The 19,061-nt window shown below is 41.8% G+C and overlaps 1 protein-coding gene across 1 annotated transcript in view; it reads right to left on the bottom strand.

Annotated features, from left to right (window-relative positions):
* Positions 1–19,061, bottom strand: part of LOC124777195 (DNA-directed RNA polymerase, mitochondrial) — a 283,528-nt gene that overhangs the window by 144,412 nt on the left and 120,055 nt on the right. Inside the window, exon 10 of the mRNA XM_047252510.1 lies at positions 1,397–1,485. Within this exon, the coding sequence (XP_047108466.1) occupies positions 1,397–1,485 (89 nt within the window). The remainder of the gene's footprint in view (positions 1–1,396; positions 1,486–19,061) is intronic.

Here is a 19,061-nt window from a genome sequence, read left to right as displayed (position 1 = left end):
ATTGAACATGCTGCCACCACCAATGGTGCCATCAACATGACAGAAGGTAAGAACTGATCAAAATGCAATGCACATAAAACATGAGTCACAATGAGAATTATGGTAGTTCCCATGAATCACGTTCATTGACTTAGCTAATCCAGAACCAAACGGTCACCTTTCAACCTTACCAGTAACTCTGTCATTTGCTTGCTTCATAAGAACAATGAAACTGTTGCCTTTCAACCCAACCTACAACTTGGGCTATCCTACAGATCAGTCAGTTACAACAGCCTACATAAATAAAAATACAAAAAAGTATCTACCTGGCTTTGGACATTGTATGACATTGTCATATGCCACAATATAAAAGATGATGCTCAATCCATCCACTGGTGATAATTTTATTATCCTGTACACTCTAAAATTATTACTAAACATATAGAAAAAACTGTTATACTTGCTCTTTGCTTCTGGTGGTGGCTGAGGACAGTGTAATATACAATGTACAGTGGGACAACCTATTTTACACATACACAGAACCGAAGAAAAATTAGCATTAAATCTTCTAATTTACGGTTTTATACTTGAGTCACCAAACTAGGGTAGCGAGAGGTGAATGTACAATGTATATTCCAGTTTTTTTGCAAATATGTACATTGTGCATATTTGCAAAAACCTGGAATCGTGATAAAGCTGACAGAAGTTACATGATTGAACATTTTGGGTGTTAGTGTCTACATACGGATGTTCACCAAATATTATGTAAGGGTATGGAAATTTAAAATGAAACTAGAAGTCTCTTATTAATGTCCTTTCCTCCCTTTGACTTTTATATTGCTCTTAATCTATGGTCATAAATATCACACTTCTTCATTTATCTGCATGTCTTCCTTTCTTTCTTACTTCTGAAGGATGATGCGTAGGATCCTGAAATGTGATACTTCCATTCACATTTTCATACTATGGACAGCTTTCTTTTGTAAAGGTCATTTATACAAAGTACAACCTTTCATTTCCTAGCTATTGCTCAAGTTAATTGTTTCAACTTCTTAAACAAAATATCTTCCTCTTCAATTGAATTTAAATACACCTTCTGACGACAGATTAAAACTGCATGTAAGATTTCAGCTTCAATCCAAATGTTTGGATTCTTTTAGGCATGTTGCAGCAACTGAGCTATCTGAATTTACCTTAAATCTTAAATTAAATCCTAAACCAACCAAAAGGTCTCTCACGCACAACCCATGAAGGTCCAGACCTATGCTGTATGCTCTTTTATCCTGTATCCTGAATAAGACCTATATCCTAGTTTCTGCTGTTAACAAATAATGGTGTCTAAAATTATAATTACACATAATTTCATTATTCCACATTTTTGGTAAAATAGCTTGCAGAAGAAAATAACTTACTGTACCTTGCTCGCACTTGCTGCGCAATACCTTTATGCAAAACACTCAATGTAGGACTGAAGGTCTCAGATCCTTCAGCAAGCTTCCGAATTTCCTATAAGAAATTGAAAATTACATGAGTAAACAATGTCTCATATTTGTCACACTGATGTCTCATCATAAAATTCTATTCTGATAGTGATGATGACGATGATAGTAATAGTAATAATAATAATAACCAGAACCAACCAACACACAGAAGAAACCCACAAAACCAGCATGGCAACACAGGCTACAGACCAGAATAGCAAAACTGAGAAAAGACATTGGACAGCTAACACAATTTGTAAGAAATGAAATGTCAGACAAAAAACGAAAAAGGTTAGGTAAAATCTCACAACAAAAAGCGATAGAGCAATTAGATGAAAAGAAGCAGAAATTACAAGCATTGGCCAAACGCCTTAGAAGATACAAAAAAAGTGAAAATAGAAGGAAACAAAACCAAATATTCAACACAAGCCAAAAGAAATTTTACCAGACAATAGATAACACACACATTAAAATAGACAATCCACCAAACATAACAGACATGGAACACTTCTAGAGCAAGATACGGTCAAACCCGGTACAGCATAACAGGCATGCACGGTGGATACAAGCAGAAACAGATGCATACAGGATGATGCCACAAATGGCTGAAGTGATAATTTTGCAACATGAAGTCACCCAAGCAATTAATTCTACTCACAATTGGAAAGCCCCTGGAAAAAATAAAATAGCAAATTTCTGGCTAAAGAAGTTCACCTCAACACATTCACATCTAACTAAATTATTTAACAATATAATAGAAGGAAACATTCCACGTGGGAAAAATATATCTAAAAACAAAGATGATGTGACTTACCGAACGAAAGTGCTGGCAGGTCGATAGACACACAAACACAAACATACACACAAAATTCTAGCTTTCGCAACAAACGGTTGCTTCGTCAGGAAAGAGGGAAGGAGAGGGAAAGACCCACTTCCTTTCGTCTTTCCCTCTCCTTCCCTCTTTCCTGACGAAGCAACCGTTTGTTGCGAAAGCTAGAATTTTGTGTGTATGTTTGTGTTTGTTTGTGTGTCTATCAACCTGCCAGCACTTTCGTTCGGTAAGTCACATCATCTTTGTTTTTAGATATAAATTATTTAACAGTTACATTGCAGACCCATACACATTCCCTGACACACTTACACATGGAATAACTTATCTGAAACCTAAAGATCAAGCAGACACAGAAAACCCAGCAAAATATCGCCCATAACATGCCTATCAACAATATACAAAATATTAACTTCAGTCATTACACAGAAATTAATGACACATACATCACAGAACAAAATTGTAAATGAAGAACAAAAAGGCTGTTGCAAAGGAGCACGAGGATGTAAAGAGCAACTGATAATAGATGCAGAGGTGACATATCAAGCTAAAACTACGCAAACATTGATTACCAAAAAGCTTTTGATAGTGTACCCCACTCATGGTTACCACAAAGTAGATCCTAAATTGATACAGTTCCTAAACATAGTAATGAAAAATTGGAAAACCACACTTAATATCCAAACAAATTCAAATAATATCACATGACAGCCAATACAGATTAAGCGTGGAATATAACAAGGAGACTCATTAAGTCCTTTCTGGTTCTGCCTTGCTCTGAAACCACTATCCAACATGCTAAATAATACAAATTATGGATACAATATTACTGGAACATACCAACACAAAATCACACATTTGCTATACATGGATGATCTAAAACTACTGACAGCAACAAATCAACAACTCAACCAATTACTAAAGATAACAGAAGTATTCAGCAATGATATAAATATGGCTTTTGGAACAGACAAATGTAAGAAAAATAGCATAGTGAAGGGAAAACACACTAAACAAGAAGATTACATATTGGATAACCACAGCGACTGCATAGAAGCGATGGAAAAACGGATGCCTATAAATATCTAGGATACACACAAAAAATAGGAATAGATAATACAAATATTAAAGAAGAACTAAAGGAAACATATAGACAAAGACTAACAAAAATACTGAAAACAGAATTGACAGCAAGAAACAAGGCAAAAGCTATAAATACTTATGCTATACCAATATTGACCTACTCATTTGGAGTAGTGAAACGGAGTAACACAGACCTAGAAGCACTCAATACACTTACATGATCACAATGCCACAAATATAGAATACATCACATACATTCAGCAACAGAAAGATTCACATTAAGCAGAAAGGAAGGAGGAAGTGGACTTATCGACATAAAAAACCTACATTATGGACAGATAGACAATTTAAGAAAATTCTTTATAGAACAAGCAGAAACTAGCAAAATACACAAAGAAATCACTCATATAAATACATCGGTTACACCACTGCAATTTCATAACCACTTCTACAACCCTTTAGATCACATAACATCAACAGATACAATGAAAGTAAATTGGAAAAAGAAAACACTACATGGCAAGCACGCGTATCATCTAACACAGCCACACATTAATCAAGGCGCATCCAACACATGGCTAAGAAAAGGCAATATATACAGTGAGACGGAAGGATTCATGATTGCAATACAGGATCAAACAATAAACACCAGATATTACAGCAAGCATATTATTAAAGATCCCAATACTACAACAGATAAATGCAGACTTTGCAAACAACAAATAGAAATAGTAGATCACATCACAAGCGGATGTACAATACTAGCAAATACAGAATACCCCAGAAGACATGACAATGTAGCAAAAATAATACAACAACAACTTGCCATACTACATAAACTAATAAAACAACACGTTCTGACATACAAGTATGCACCACAAAATGTACTGGAGAATGATGATTACAAATTATACTGGAACAGAAGCATTATAACAGATAAAACACCACCACATAACAAACCTGACATCATACTCACCAATAAAAAGAAGAAATTAACACAACTAATCGACATATCCATACCCAATACAACAAATATACAGAAGAAAACAGCAGAAAAAATTGAAAAATACATCCAACTGGCTGAGGAAGCCAAGGACATGTGGCATCAGGATAAAGTTGACATCATACCAATTATACTATCAACTACAGGAGTCATACCACACAATATCCACCAGTACATCAACGCAATACAGCTACATCCAAACTTATATATACAACTATAGAAATCTGTAATTATTGATACATGTTCAATTACCCGAAAGTTCCTAAATGCAATGTAACAGATACCGTACAGTTAAAAGGAAGTCACGCTTGATCGAGGTCCGCGTCACTTTCCATTTTTGACCAGACATAACGTCTGAGAAAAGAAAGTAAGATAATAATAATAATAATAATAATAATAACAATAACAATAATATGGTGGTGGTGATGAAACGGGACAGTCAATGCCTCACCAATAACACAATTAAGTGGATAGTATTTGGGCATGTATGGTTTTCATTTCATTTACCATTAAATGTGCAGTACAACACTAAGCATTAGGTGCTAACTGAAATGTAGTTTCATAATTCCAGTGTAATTAAGACATTCCACTGAGGTTAATGTTGTTTATTTGGATGTATGAAAAGCTGTGTTGCAGTCCATAACAATATAATTATGGTAGTGAACACATAATTAAACTGCGAAGTACAACAATGCAAACACTAATTAAGTAATTTTAGTGGCCGAAGGGCATATGGCAAACAAGACAGATCACCAGAATACTAAATTTAACAGTAAAGTTTATTTACTATGATAAATGAATAAATAAAAAACACAGTGCTGTGACTTTTGTGGTTAGTTTATACAAATAAACTATAATTCTTTTAGTATACTAGACTACTAATTATTTGATAATCTGAAGTTTTATGCATAACCATGAACTATTTTATCAGCATATGATTTAAATTATATAAAAATAATAGACTACATTACTTGACTGCAGCCAAGGTGGAATTACGGTTTTATCATTTTCACTTTAAATTTTACCTGTTTATTTATTTGAAAAAAATGGTTTATGTCTTTTTTACATTATTATGTCTTGTTATTTTAAATTACTTTCAGTATTTCTGCACATTTTAAATGTTCCCATAAAATGTTAAGACAACACAGCTTCTGAATGATCAAAGTTAATTCATTCTAGGTGATACAGTAATGTGATTTTTTATTGATACTGACTGGTGTACACATTCCAGGAATTAAAGAAGATTAATAATTACAATAGTAAATACCTTTGATAAGAGTTAAACTGAAAGGGATAATCCAGTCAGGTTAATGGTTTTGTTTTATATCCTTAGGATTTCCAGTGAGGTTGTACAACATTCTTAATGGGGAGTTGAATAATAAATGCTGTGCATTACATCTATATCTACACTCCACAAATTGCCTTGCAGTGTATGGATGGGTATACTTCTGGCATCACTATTATTCCTCCCCCCCCCCCCCCCCCCCCCCACTTCTCTTCTCTTCAGTTTACAGATGGTGCATGGGAAAAATCATTTTTCCTAAGCCTGCAGGTGCACTCTTTCTCTGATTTCTTCCATGATAGTCATTTCATGGGTTCAACGTAGGAAAAACTAATATGTTGTTATGCCCTTTTGGGAATTTACACTCTCAGAATTTTAAGAGTAATGCCATAGAAGATGCAGAAATCTCCTCTTGTAGCATCTGCTGCTGGAATTTGATGGGCATCTCCACAATGTCCTTGCACTTGCTACATAAACCCATGACAAAATGTGTTGCTTTTATTTGGATTATCTATACGTCCTATAATTAATCCTAGCTGGTAAGAATCTTTCGCAGCTGAATTACATTTTCTTAAGTCACAGACTGGCACAAAAAAAATAACGCTAAAAAAGTAATCTTTCAGCCAAAATACCTTCTTTTGACTTAGACATCTTACTTGTTTATAAGTCTTTTTGTTGTGGCTGCCTGTGTCTCAAGATCTCCATTAACAGTCTATCCTTTTCATAATATTAACAATATAGGAAAAGACAGAGTACTAGTTACCGTCAAGAAGACATGTCAAATGTCAAGTTGCAGACAGGCACAATTAAAAGACTCTTACATATAACTTTCAGCCACAGCCTTCAGCAATAAAAGAGGGACATACTCCATTCACACACACAAGCAAGCACACCTCAAGCATACACGAGCACCAACTCTGGTAACTTGCGCCAGAATGCAACTATCATGTGGGATGCCAACAGCAATCTAGAGGAGTGAGGGAGGGGGACAGCAGTGCACAGAAGAGGAGGGAGACAAATGCTGTCTGGTGGAGGGACTGGATTGCCAATCTGCGCGGTTCAGAAATGCTGGTGGTGTTGGGAAAGATCCAGATGGCTTGCTTGGGTAGTGAAGCAGCCATTGAAATCAAGTGTGATATGTTCAGCTGCATGTTGTAATGCAGGTTGGTCTACTTTGCTCTCGGCAACAGTTTAGCAGTGGCCATTTAACCTGGCAGACAGTTGACTGGTAGCTATACAAATATAAAAAGCTGCGTAATGATTGCAGCAGATGTGGTAAATGACACGGCTGCTTTCACAGGTGGCTTGGCCCTGATGGGGTAGGATAACACTGTGACAGGACTGGAATAATGAGTGCTGGTTGGGTGGATTGGGCAGGTTTTGCACCTGGGTCTTCCACAGGGTTATGATACTTGTGGCAAAGGGTTGGGATTGGGAGTGTCATAGAGATGGGCTAGGATGATGTCAAGGTTGGGTGGGTGACAGAACACCACCTCAGGAGGGGTGGGAAGTATCTCGAGTGGGATGTCCCTCATTTCAGGGCATAATTTCAGGGCGTGATGATAGATAATCAAAGCCCTGGCAAAGGATATCGTTCAGTTGTGACATTCTGGGGAGGTACTGGGATATGAAGTGCACACTCATTTGTGGCAGATTCTTGGGGGTGGTGGGAGAATTGGGAGTGTAAGGGGAAATGGCATGCGAGATCTGTTTGTGGACTAGGTATGTGTGATAGTGCATGTCAGTCATGGATTTGGTGAGACTATCAGCATGCTGAACAAGGGAGTTTTGTCACTGCAAATACGATATCCCCGGGTTACTATGCTGTAGGGGAGAGATTCTTTGGTGGGAAAGGGATGACAGCTGCCAAAATGCAGGTGTGGTTGGTGGGTTTAATGTGGACACAGAGGTGCAGATGGAGACATAAGAGAGGAGGTGGTGAGCATCTAGGAAGGTGGCATGCTGGGTTGAGGAGAATCACATGAAGTGGAAGGGAGAGAAGTTGTCGAGGTTGTGAAAGAATGAAGATAGGGTGTCTTGGCCTCGAGTCCAGATCATGTGAAGATATCATCAATCAACCTGAACTGACTAGGTTTTTGGTGTTTTGGGAGCTAGGAAAGTCTCCTATACATGGCATACGAGAGTCCCCAAGGCTGTGCTGCAGATTTGTTTGCATACCTTCGATCAATGAGAAGTAGTTGTGGATTACGATAAAGTTAGTAAAGTGTATGAGGAATGGGGTAGTAAGACGTTAGGAAGGGAGTATTCAATAGCGGTAAGACCATGAGCATGAGGGGTGTAGGTGTATAGGGAGGTGATGCCAACAGTGATGAGTAGGGACCCAGGAGGTAGAGGGATGATGATGGTGGAGAGTCAGTGAAGGAAGTGGTTGGTGTCTTTGACATGGGAGGCTAGATTAAGGACAACTGGTTGGAGGTGTTGGTCAATGAGGGCTGAAATTCTTTCATTGGGAGGGGGGGGGGGGGGGGGGGGGGGGGCACAAAAACCAGCCACAATGGGGGCCCCAGAATTGCTAGGTATGTGGATTTTAGGGTGCATGTACAATGTGGGTGTGTGAGGTGACATGCGGTGAGGTGGGAAATGGATTCAAGGGAGATGTTTCAGGGAAGGGCCAACGCTTTAAGCAGGGATTACATCTTGTGTTGGACTTCTGGGATCACTCTAGCAGAGTTATACATGGAGGAGTCAGATAATTGGCAAATTCCATAATTTCATGATTAAGTTATCCTGGATTTTCTATCGCTTGATTTTATATTTCCTTACGATTCTTCCTGTGAATCTCAGCCTGGCATCTGCTTTTCCTTAAACGTATATCTAATGGTTTCACTTTAGGCTGCTCCAGAGAATTGTATATATTATGTGGTTGTTACTATTTCCAGTGACTGTGTAATCAAACAGTAATACCTTTCCATCTATTTATGTGCAATACATTAAATTTATTTATGCTGGGAATCAACTGCCAATCCCTGCCTAATCCAACTGCCTAATCCTACACAGGTCTTGCTGTATTTCAATACAGATTTCTGGCAACTATACTTGGCTATGTATGACAGCATCATCTCGAGTCTCATGGAGCTTCCTTCATTACCCACCAGATGATTTATATACACTCCTGGAAATGGAAAAAAGAACACATTGACACCGGTGTGTCAGACCCACCATACTTGCTCCGGACACTGCGAGAGGGCTGTACAAGCAATGATCACACGCACGGCACAGCGGACACACCAGGAACCGCGGTGTTGGCCGTCGAATGGCGCTAGCTGCGCAGCATTTGTGCACCGCCGCCGTCAGTGTCAGCCAGTTTGCCGTGGCATACGGATCTCCATCGCAGTCTTTAACACTGGTAGCATGCCGCAACAGCGTGGACGTGAACCGTATGTGCAGTTGACGGACTTTGAGCGAGGGCGTATAGTGGGCATGCGGGAGGCCGGGTGGACGTACCGCCGAATTGCTCAACACGTGGGGCGTGAGGTCTCCACAGTACATCGATGTTGTCGCCAGTGGTCGGCGGAAGGTGCATGTGCCCGTCGACCTGGGACCGGACCGCAGCAACGCACGGATGCACGCCAAGACCGTAGGATCCTACGCAGTGCCGTAGGGGACCGCACCGCCACTTCCCAGCAAATTAGGGACACTGTTGCTCCTGGGGTATCGGCGAGGACCATTCGCAACCGTCTCCATGAAGCTGGGCTACGGTCCCGCACACCGTTAGGCCGTCTTCCGCTCATGCCCCAACATCATGCAGCCTGTCTCCAGTGGTGTCGCGACAGGCGTGAATGGAGGGACGAATGGAGACGTGTCGTCTTCAGCGATGAGAGTCGCTTCTGCCTTGGTGCCAATGATGGTCGTACGCGTGTTTGGCGCCGTGCAGGTGAGCGCCACAATCAGGACTGCATACGACCGAGGCACACAGGGCCAACACCCGGCATCATGGTGTGGGGAGCGATCTCCTACACTGGCCGTACACCACTGGTGATCGTCGAGGGGACACTAAATAGTGCACGGTACATCCAAACCGTCATCGAACCCATTGTTCTACCATTCCTAGACCGGCAAGGGAACTTGCTGTTCCAACAGGACAATGCATGTCCGCATGTATCCCGTGCCACCCAACGTGCTCTAGAAGGTGTAAGTCAACTACCCTGGCCAGCAAGATCTCCGGATCTGTCCCCCATTGAGCATGTTTGGGACTGGATGAAGCGTCGTCTCACGCGGTCTGCACGTCCAGCACGAACGCTGGTCCAACTGAGGCGCCAGGTGGAAATGGCATGGCAAGCCGTTCCACAGGACTACATCCAGCATCTCTACGATCGTCTCCATGGGAGAATAGCAGCCTGCATTGCTGCGAAAGGTGGATATACACTGTACTAGTGCCGACATTGTGCATGCTCTGTTGCCTGTGTCTATGTGCCTGTGGTTCTGTCAGTGTGATCATGTGATGTATCTGACTCCAGGAATGTGTCAATAAAGTTTCCCCTTCCTGGGACAATGAATTCACGGTGTTCTTATTTCAATTTCCAGGAGTGTACGTACAGGGTGAGCACAAAGTCTTGCCCTGATTATAAAAATTTATAACAGAATAACCGTTGGACATAATACGTTAGATTTGACGCCGTTACATAGGTTAGTGTTACTAGTTGTTGTGACCAATAGATGGCACTAGTGCTTCACAACACCGACGTGGTCTGTTAGGTCACGTTAGTTGCTGGCGAAATGGCATTAAAGCTGGAGAAAGTGCAATGTGTGCTTTGGTTTCATGAAACAAAATCACGCATCAGTGTTCAGTGTAAATTTCGGGCTTCTTGTGGACGCAGCCCTCCTGACATTAAATCAATACAGTGATGGTATGCAAAGTTTAATGAAACAGGCAGCATTGAAGATCGTCCTCAAAGTGGCAGGTTTCATGTGAGTGATGCAGCTGTTGATAGTGTTCAGCAATTGTTTCAACGGAGTCCGTCTAAATCAACTCGTCAAACATCACGTGAACTTCAAATACCGCAAGCAAGTGTGATGAAGATCCATCATCAAAGGCTTAGGTTGCATGCTTACAAAGTGCAAACCGTGCAGGCCTTGCAACCGAATGATTTGCTGACACGCGCTGAATTTGGAACTGAGATTCTCAACATGATTGATAGCGCTAACAGTTACTTAAAACGCACATGCTTTACCGATGAATCCACCTTTCACATCAGTGGAATGGTAAATATGCATAATATCCGTATATGGGGTTCAGAGTCTCCACAAGCTACTGTACAGTTACAGCGAGACAGCGAAAAAGGGAATCCTTGGTGCAGCCTCATGCATAACAAAGTTTTTGGACCGTATTTCTTCACAGAAAAATCCATTACCACTAACATTTACTTTGACGTTTTGCAACAGTTCATTGCCACACAGTTAGAAGAATATCAACCATGGATAATTTTCCAGCAAGATGGAACGCACCCCCCCCCCCCCCCCCTGACCCCCCTCTCCCCACACTGGGCTTTGATGGTGCGTGATTTCCTGGGTGAAATATTCCTGGATCGGTGGATTGAAAGAAACGGTCCAACACCCTGGCCACCCCACTTTCCAGTCATTACGCCCCTTGACTTTTTTTTCTGGGGCTATATCAAGACAGAGTCTTCATCACACCAGTTGCTGACATCAATGAACTGTGAACTGGAGGCTAGGATACAAGCTGTTGTGGGTACTGTGACAGAACAACATGTTACAAAACACCTGGCAGGAACTGGAACACCGCCTCGACATTCTCCGAGCTACCAAAGGAGAACATGTTGAGGTTTACTAACGTAAATGGTCTAAAAAAAAATTAGTAGCACTAACCTATGTAATGGCATCAAATGTAAATTATTATGTCAAACGGTTATTCTGTAATAAATTGTTATAATCAGAGTAAGACATTGTGCTCACCCTGTATACTTTTACACCTGACAATTTTGTACCATTAAGAATGACAGGTTGAGTTCCATCCACTAAACAGTCCTGAGTCCAGTCAGAGTACTCCTCTGACATTCTGTAATCTCATATTTTGTTCAGTAGTTAATGTGGAACTATACTGAATGGCTTCTGGAAGTCAAGGAACACAACATCAACACCAACATCTGTACTGTAATTTAAATCCCTCTAAGTCAGATGGGCAAACAGAGCGAGCCGAGTTGCACACAATATTTTTTTTCCTAAATCCATGTTGATTCTTACACCAGGGTTGCCACAAGTTTCCCCAAGTGAAATTTCCTGATATATCCCTGATTTACAGACAAGTTTTAGCATCTTTCCCTGACAAATTTTGAGATCTCATTGGTAAGTAGAGACATAAGTTGACAAAAAAATGTAAGGACTTCTGTATTTCTCCCCCCTTCTGTTTTTTATTGCTTTAGGGCACAATAACAACTATGGTTATATGCGCACATGTCAAAAGTGTGAAACACAAAGACAAAGAGAGGAGTTAAAATTGAGTACATGTCAATCCCCAATGACAGAAGAGAAGACATCTAAAAACAGGAATGTGGAGAAAGGTCTATAAAATACACAATAAAGAAACGGAGGTCCAGAACTAAAAATTTGCCATATTGCTACAATGACAATGAATAAAAAGTAAAACCCAGTCAACAGTCCACGCATTGTTTGCTAAAACAACCAATGACTCAGACAGCAAATGCAAACAGGAACATAACTGGTCAAAGAAAGGGTATTCCATCAGGAAATGGCAGACAGCTAAATGTTGGGCACAATGTGCACAAAGTGGTGGAGGAGCGCCACTTAACAAATAGCGATGTCTAAAAAGGCAGTGCCCATTAAGCAACTTCATTAAAATAACTTCCTCATGGTGGGAGGAGTGAGAGGAGGTCATTCAAGCTGCTAGGAGAGGTTTAATAACCTGGAGCTTATTCCCATGAAGGGAGTACCAGTGGTGATGCCAAAGTCACACCACCTCCTGACAGATGGCAACACAGAGATCATCAGAGGGAATGTAAGAACTAGTGGGCTGAGGTACGAGAACTGCAGCCTGACAGCAGCTTCAGCAGCCTCGTTTCCTGTCAGACAGACATGACCAAGAATCCACATAATCATCACAGTGGTTCCATAGAGTGAGGAAGTGCAAGCTTTCCTGGAGCTGTTGCCCTAAGGGATGGACAGTCTACAGTGTACAGAGGCATAGGATGGGTGGCCATGCACGGCAGACAAACGGCATTCGTATCTGCTGAGGAGGAAGTCACAGCAGAAGGACAGAGGTAGTTCGGCAGCTTCTCCATACAGACTCTCAACTGGGCTAGTGTAAAAGTGCCACTGGCCAAACGGTTGCCATGATGGTCGATAGTACTGAAACGGCATAAGAGGCACAGATGTGCAGATGCATGAACAAACAGATGCGTAAACAAAGCACCCACAGTCTAGTTTCAAAAGCGCAATGGAGCGGTACAAACGGTGGAAGGTGGGTCGAGCTGCACCCCCAGGAAGTGCATTGAGGACACGTACGAGATTGAGAAACCATGTGCAGGGGGCTGCCGAGTAAAACTTGTGGGAGGACCAATAGTGTTTCCTATCGAGCAGGAGTCCCAGGAATTTCGTAGTTTCAACGAATGGAAGAATAACAGGCCCAAGAAGTAAATATGGTGAGAGAAACCAATTGCATGGCCAGAAGTTCATATGAGGTGTGATTGGGAAGTTTTTAGATTAGATCCACTACTGATTACTGGTTTGGCGGGCAGATACACTGAGGGTGGGGAGTGAGTCATTGCCTTGTTCTTGAACGTCCTGTGACAGGAAACTGCATTTCCTTTATTTAGGTCATTGTGACAGCTGGTTGAGTGCAGGTCTGTTAGGGCTTGTTGCCGGATCCTGTCTGTGTGAAAATGGACGTAAAAACAGAGCAACGAGTTTGTGTTAAATTTTGTTTTAAAACTGGGAAATCAGCTTCTGAGACTTATGAACTATTAAAAACAGCTTTTGGAGATAATTGTATGAGCCAGTCAAATGGTTTTGTCTGGTTCAATAGATTTAAAAATGGCCGCGAATCGTTTGGAGACGATCCATGGTCCGGCTATCCTTCCACCTCAAAAACGAACGAAAATGTTGTCAAACTTAACAACTTAGTGCACTCTAATCATAGACTTACAATTAGGGAGATGGGTGATGAACTTAATTTAAGTTTCTATGCAGTTCTGTCAATTTTAACTGAAGATCTGAACATGCGTTGAGTGTCCGCAAAATTCATTCCAATAGTGTTGTCAAGTGACCAGAGACAAAACCGAATTGAAGTGTGCCAAGAACTGATTAATAGGACAAAGAATGATCCACATTTGTTAAATAACAAAGTGCAGTCTCCGTAGTGGAAGACTCCAGGTTCACCACAACCGAAAAAAGCACGGCAAAGTCGGTCGAACGTGAAGACAATGTTGATGATTTTTTTCGATTCTACCAATATTGTGCATTATGAGTTTACCCCTAGAGGACAGACAATTAACCACGAATACTAAAGTGTCCTTGGGCTTTTGTGCGAAAAGGCCTGCATTGTGGAATGTCAGGAGTTGGGTGCTACACCCTGACAAGGCTCTGGCTCATCGTGCCTTCTCCATCGTTGAATTTTTGACTGAATTCAAAATTCCTGTGCTTCCCCAACTGCCATATTCCCCTGATTTGGCCCCTGCGGGCTTCTACCTGTTCCCTAAATTGAAATTTTCACTGAAAGGGAAGTGATTTGACTCGATTAAAGACATCCAGGCAAATACGGAGGGCGTCCTTAACACACTTCAGAAGGAAAAAAAAAAAAAAACCAGGAATGTTTCCAAAAGTGGAAACACTGTTGGAGTGTGTGTGTTCAGTCAGAAGGGGACTATTTTGAAGGAGATGGATTACAGTAGCATGTAAGTACAACCATTGTACAATTACAAGCCCATTCTTAAAACTTTCCAGTCACATCTCGTACAAACGGTTTTCTCAGTGGAAAAACGAAAGCCATTGTCGATGCTGCATGAGTAAAGATGATCGAGACTTCATTGAAGAAGCCGCTCAATGCGACAGGTCCATGAAGAATTGCAATAGAGGGCAAAACCATCAACAAAAAGGGAGCCCGTGAGGCCCGGAGGGAGAAAGGCCATTATAGGGTTAATGGCGATAGCAAAGAGGATGACACTCTGGATGGAACCCTGAGGCACACCGTTTTCCTGGATAAAAGTGTCCAACAAGGCAGTACCCATCCATACATTGAAAACTCGGTCTTTTAAAAACTCCTCATGGAAACATGGCAGGTGGCCATGGAAGCCCCACATTAGGGAGTATGGAGGATACCAGTCCTCCAGCAGGTGTCTTAAGCTTTCCCCAAATCAAAAAACAAGGCCACGGTCTGGTATTTCCACAGAAAACAATTCATGACATTGGTGGACAAAGTAACAAGATAGTAAACTGCAGAACGACGTGCTCAAAATCCATGTTGTGCAGTGGTTAGTAAATTGTGATACTCGAGCCACCATACCAGCTGGGCATGAATCATAAATTCCATCACCTTGCAAACACAGCTGGTGAGAGAGATGGAGCGGTAGCTAGAAGGAAGGTGTTTGTCCTTACTGGGCTTAGGTATGGGTATGACACTGGCTTCACGCCAGCGTCTGGGAAACTTGCCCTCTGCCCATATGTGCTTGTATGTACTAAGCGGAAAGTGCTTGCCTGCAAGCAAAACATGCTGCAAAATCTGAATGCGAACAGCATCTGGCCCTGGGGCTGAGGATCTGGATGAAGTGACTGCATGATCTAGCTCCCTCTAGTAAAGGTGGCATTGTAACACTCATGATTCTGAGAAGAGAAGGGTATCGCCCGAGCCTTCTCCACTCGTTTCCAATGGAGAAAGGCTGGGTGATAGTGGGAGGAGCTCAAAATTTCTGCAAAATGGTGGCCCAAGGTGTTGGAGATAGCAATAGGGTCCATGATGACATCGTCTGCTGCTGTCAGGCTGGAACCTCTCTGGGAGATACCACCTTGGTGAAGCACTGTCCTTGCAGGTGGAGAGGCTTGCGTATCCGTGTGAAGCTGAGGGCTATGCCGAAGGTAGAGGACCTGCTGCAGGAAAGGCCTTAGCTGATGGATCAGACTAAGAGTTTCCCACAATGTCCTGTCCTCCTTATCCACTCCTAGTCCTTACCCAATTTCCTTCCCCAACCCAACGTGTGATGTGATCCATGCCGAAGGGTGCGTGGCACATGGGAAGATGTGTCACAAACGGAGACTCAGGGATACCGGGCAACCTCCCTGAGTAAGCAGCCTTACACAGCACAGGGTATCCATGGTGTGGACCGTGTTGATCCCCAAATCTCATGGGACCAAGATGGACATGACAGATGAAAATAAATTAAAGCAAACCGAGACCTCAGATAGCCAAACATTGGGGTCAGGACCGATGGAATGCATTTCCACTACTGAATCAAGGTCTAGGCCTGAGCAAGAAGTGGGAATTGTAACTGAGAAGTTGGATCAGATCAAGATTAAAGCCTTGTCTGGGGCCCAGAGGAGAAAACGTATCTGGGAACAGAAACACAAGGAAGGAAAAGAACGGCTTCTCAAACAAAAGTGGAGCGAATTAAAAGGGCTTGAGCCCAAGACCCCCTAGAAAAAACTGGCTCAGGTTGAAGGGGATACGCAGACCCCCACAATGTCGAAGACAGGTCACAAGGAAAAAGCCGAGAGCCGAGGCAATAAATAGGGAAACAGACCTATAGTACTACAGTCTCAGTTTTTACGATGGCAGTTATCCAAGAAGGCTATCCACTAGTAGGCACCACATCGCAGCAGGAGCTCGTGCTGATGGCCCTCTTTGAAAAGATTACGGGGGAGGGGAGGGGGAAGGGGGGGGGGGGCTACCGGGCCAGGACCCAATTTCAGGAAGATTTATCTACCTCGTGGTGCCCTCATTTTTGTCTGTGAGGGGGTGCAAAGGGTGGACTGGCTCAAGGACAAGGTGCCCACGATATCCCCATGGGAGGACGTGTAGCTGCTGGTTAAGACAGCAGCTGAGCTTCTTCAGACCGCAAAGGTATCAATATTGGTACTAAAGATCCTTAAGGACGTCTCTCCAAAGACTCTGTTCAAGAAAATAGGGGTCCAGAACCCATAAGTCTCGACAGAGACCAGAAGGTTGTACCGGAAGGACGAACCCTCGTGGTAGAGGTTGGAGAGAAGACAATGCGAGAGCAAGGCCTGAAATTGTTTTTAGGGTTCCCGCAGGTCGCTGTCAGGGCAATCAGAGATCTCAAAGACAATGATGGCAGCAAGACAGATACATGAGGTACTGCAGATCAATCTGCAGCACAGTAAAGGGGCCACTGCTGCCCTTAGCCATTGCCTGGGGAGACAGGAAGTGGACGTGGCCCTGATACAAGAATCCTACTTATCTAAAGGGGGTGTATTGGGCCTCGGTGGCACTGGAGATAACTGATTTATGCTAGAAATCTAAGAAACTCCAGAACATGCATCTGTGTGAGAAATGGAATTTCTTTCATGCCAATTATGGATTTCTGTTCCAGGAACCTGGTGACCACCAGAATGCAGCAACGTGAGGAAGGTATCATGAGGGAAATTGTTTTCGCCTCAGGTGAAGAGACTGACAGAAGCTTGCCATCGGCAAGGCAACCAACTGTTGATTGGATGTGATGCCGATGCCCACAACTTAGTGTGGGGCAGCAAGGACACCAACAGTAGAGGTGAGTACCATCTTGAATTTCTCTTGTCTAACAACTTCGAGGTCCTGTATAGGGGTGACAAACCTACAGTCAGGAATAGCAGAAGGGAAGAAGTAATTGACATAACCTTTGGTCCCATGATGATGGGCAGCTATGACAAACACTGACATGGCGTTACACCCATCGTCATAGGACCACATTTATTATAAAGTAGTAGTAGCAGTAGTAGTAGTAGCTTTATTCATCTGTAGATCTCTTTTTACAAGGATATAGAACATGTCAAAGTATTTACAAATTTAGATCAATTTAAAATAAGCTAATTCGTATACACATATATTTACAGACTTCTAGTTAGAGACAATCATTAGATTTACACCTGGTATACAATACTTTTTTTACAAATAACTTATTAAATAATGTAATGCCACATTCTTCACTCATGTCTCACTATCAGTCACTGCACACACGATACACACATTGTTTCATAACACTTCACTCACTACACACTCACTCACTCACTCACTCACTCTCTCACCCCCCCCCCCCCTCTCTCTCTCTCTCTCTCTCTCTCTCTCTCTCTCTCTCACACACACACACACACACACACACACTGGTGATCTCTGGGCCATTTTTCTGTACTGCAACTTCCCATTTGCTATCCTGAAAAACTGAGTCAGCATCCTTCCATAATGAGTGATATGTTGAGCTCAGAAAGAAGAAGAGATGTTAGTACTGTGCTATGCATAGTTTGGGGGTAAGTATTTCTAGAACGGAAAAAAACATAAACTGAAGGTGTTATGTGCAATGCTGGATTTTTATAATCATCATTATTATTATTATCTTCTTTCCTTTGTCAGACCTTAGGTCTGGTTAAAAATGGAAAGTGACGCGGACCTTGATCAAGCGCGACTTCCTTTTAACTGTACGGTATATTTTACATTGCATTTAGGAACTTTCGAATAATTGAACATGTATCAATAATTACAGATTTCTATAGTTGTATATATAAGTTTGGATGTAGCTGTATTGCATTGATGTACTGGTGGATATTGTGTGGTATGACTCCTGTAGTTGATAGTATAATTGGTATGATGTCAACTTTATCCTGATGCCACATGTCCTTGGCTTCCTCAGCCAGTTGGATGTATTTTTCAATTTTTTCTGCTGTTTTCTTCTGTATATTTGTTGTATTGGGTATGGATATGTCGATTAGTTGTGTTAATTTCTTCTTTTTATTGGTGAGTATGATGTCAGGTTTGTTATGTGGTGGTGTTTTATCTGTGATAATGTTTCTGTTCCAGTATAATTTGTAATCATCATTCTCCAGTACATTTTGTGGTGCACACTTGTATGTGGGAACGTGTTGTTTTATAAGTTTATGTTGTAAGGCAAGCTGTTGATGTATTATTTTTGCTACATTGTCATGTCTTCTGGCGTATTCTGCATTTGCTAGTATTGTACATCCGCTTGTGATGTGATCTACTGTTTGTATTTGTTGTCTGCAAAGTCTGCATTTATCTGTTGTGGTGTTGGGATCTTTAATAATATGCTTGCTGTAATATCTGGTGTTTATTGTTTGATCCTGTATTGCAATCATGAATCCTTCCATCTAACTGTATATATTGCCTTTTCTTAGCCATGTGTTGGATGCATCTTGATCGATGTGTGGCTGTGTTAGACGATACGGGTGCTTGCCATGTAGTGTTTTCTT

Source organism: Schistocerca piceifrons, chromosome 2 (assembly GCF_021461385.2).
Source record: "Schistocerca piceifrons isolate TAMUIC-IGC-003096 chromosome 2, iqSchPice1.1, whole genome shotgun sequence".
Taxonomy (NCBI): Eukaryota; Metazoa; Arthropoda; class Insecta; order Orthoptera; family Acrididae; genus Schistocerca; species Schistocerca piceifrons.
This window is presented reverse-complemented; position numbering and strand designations above follow the sequence as displayed.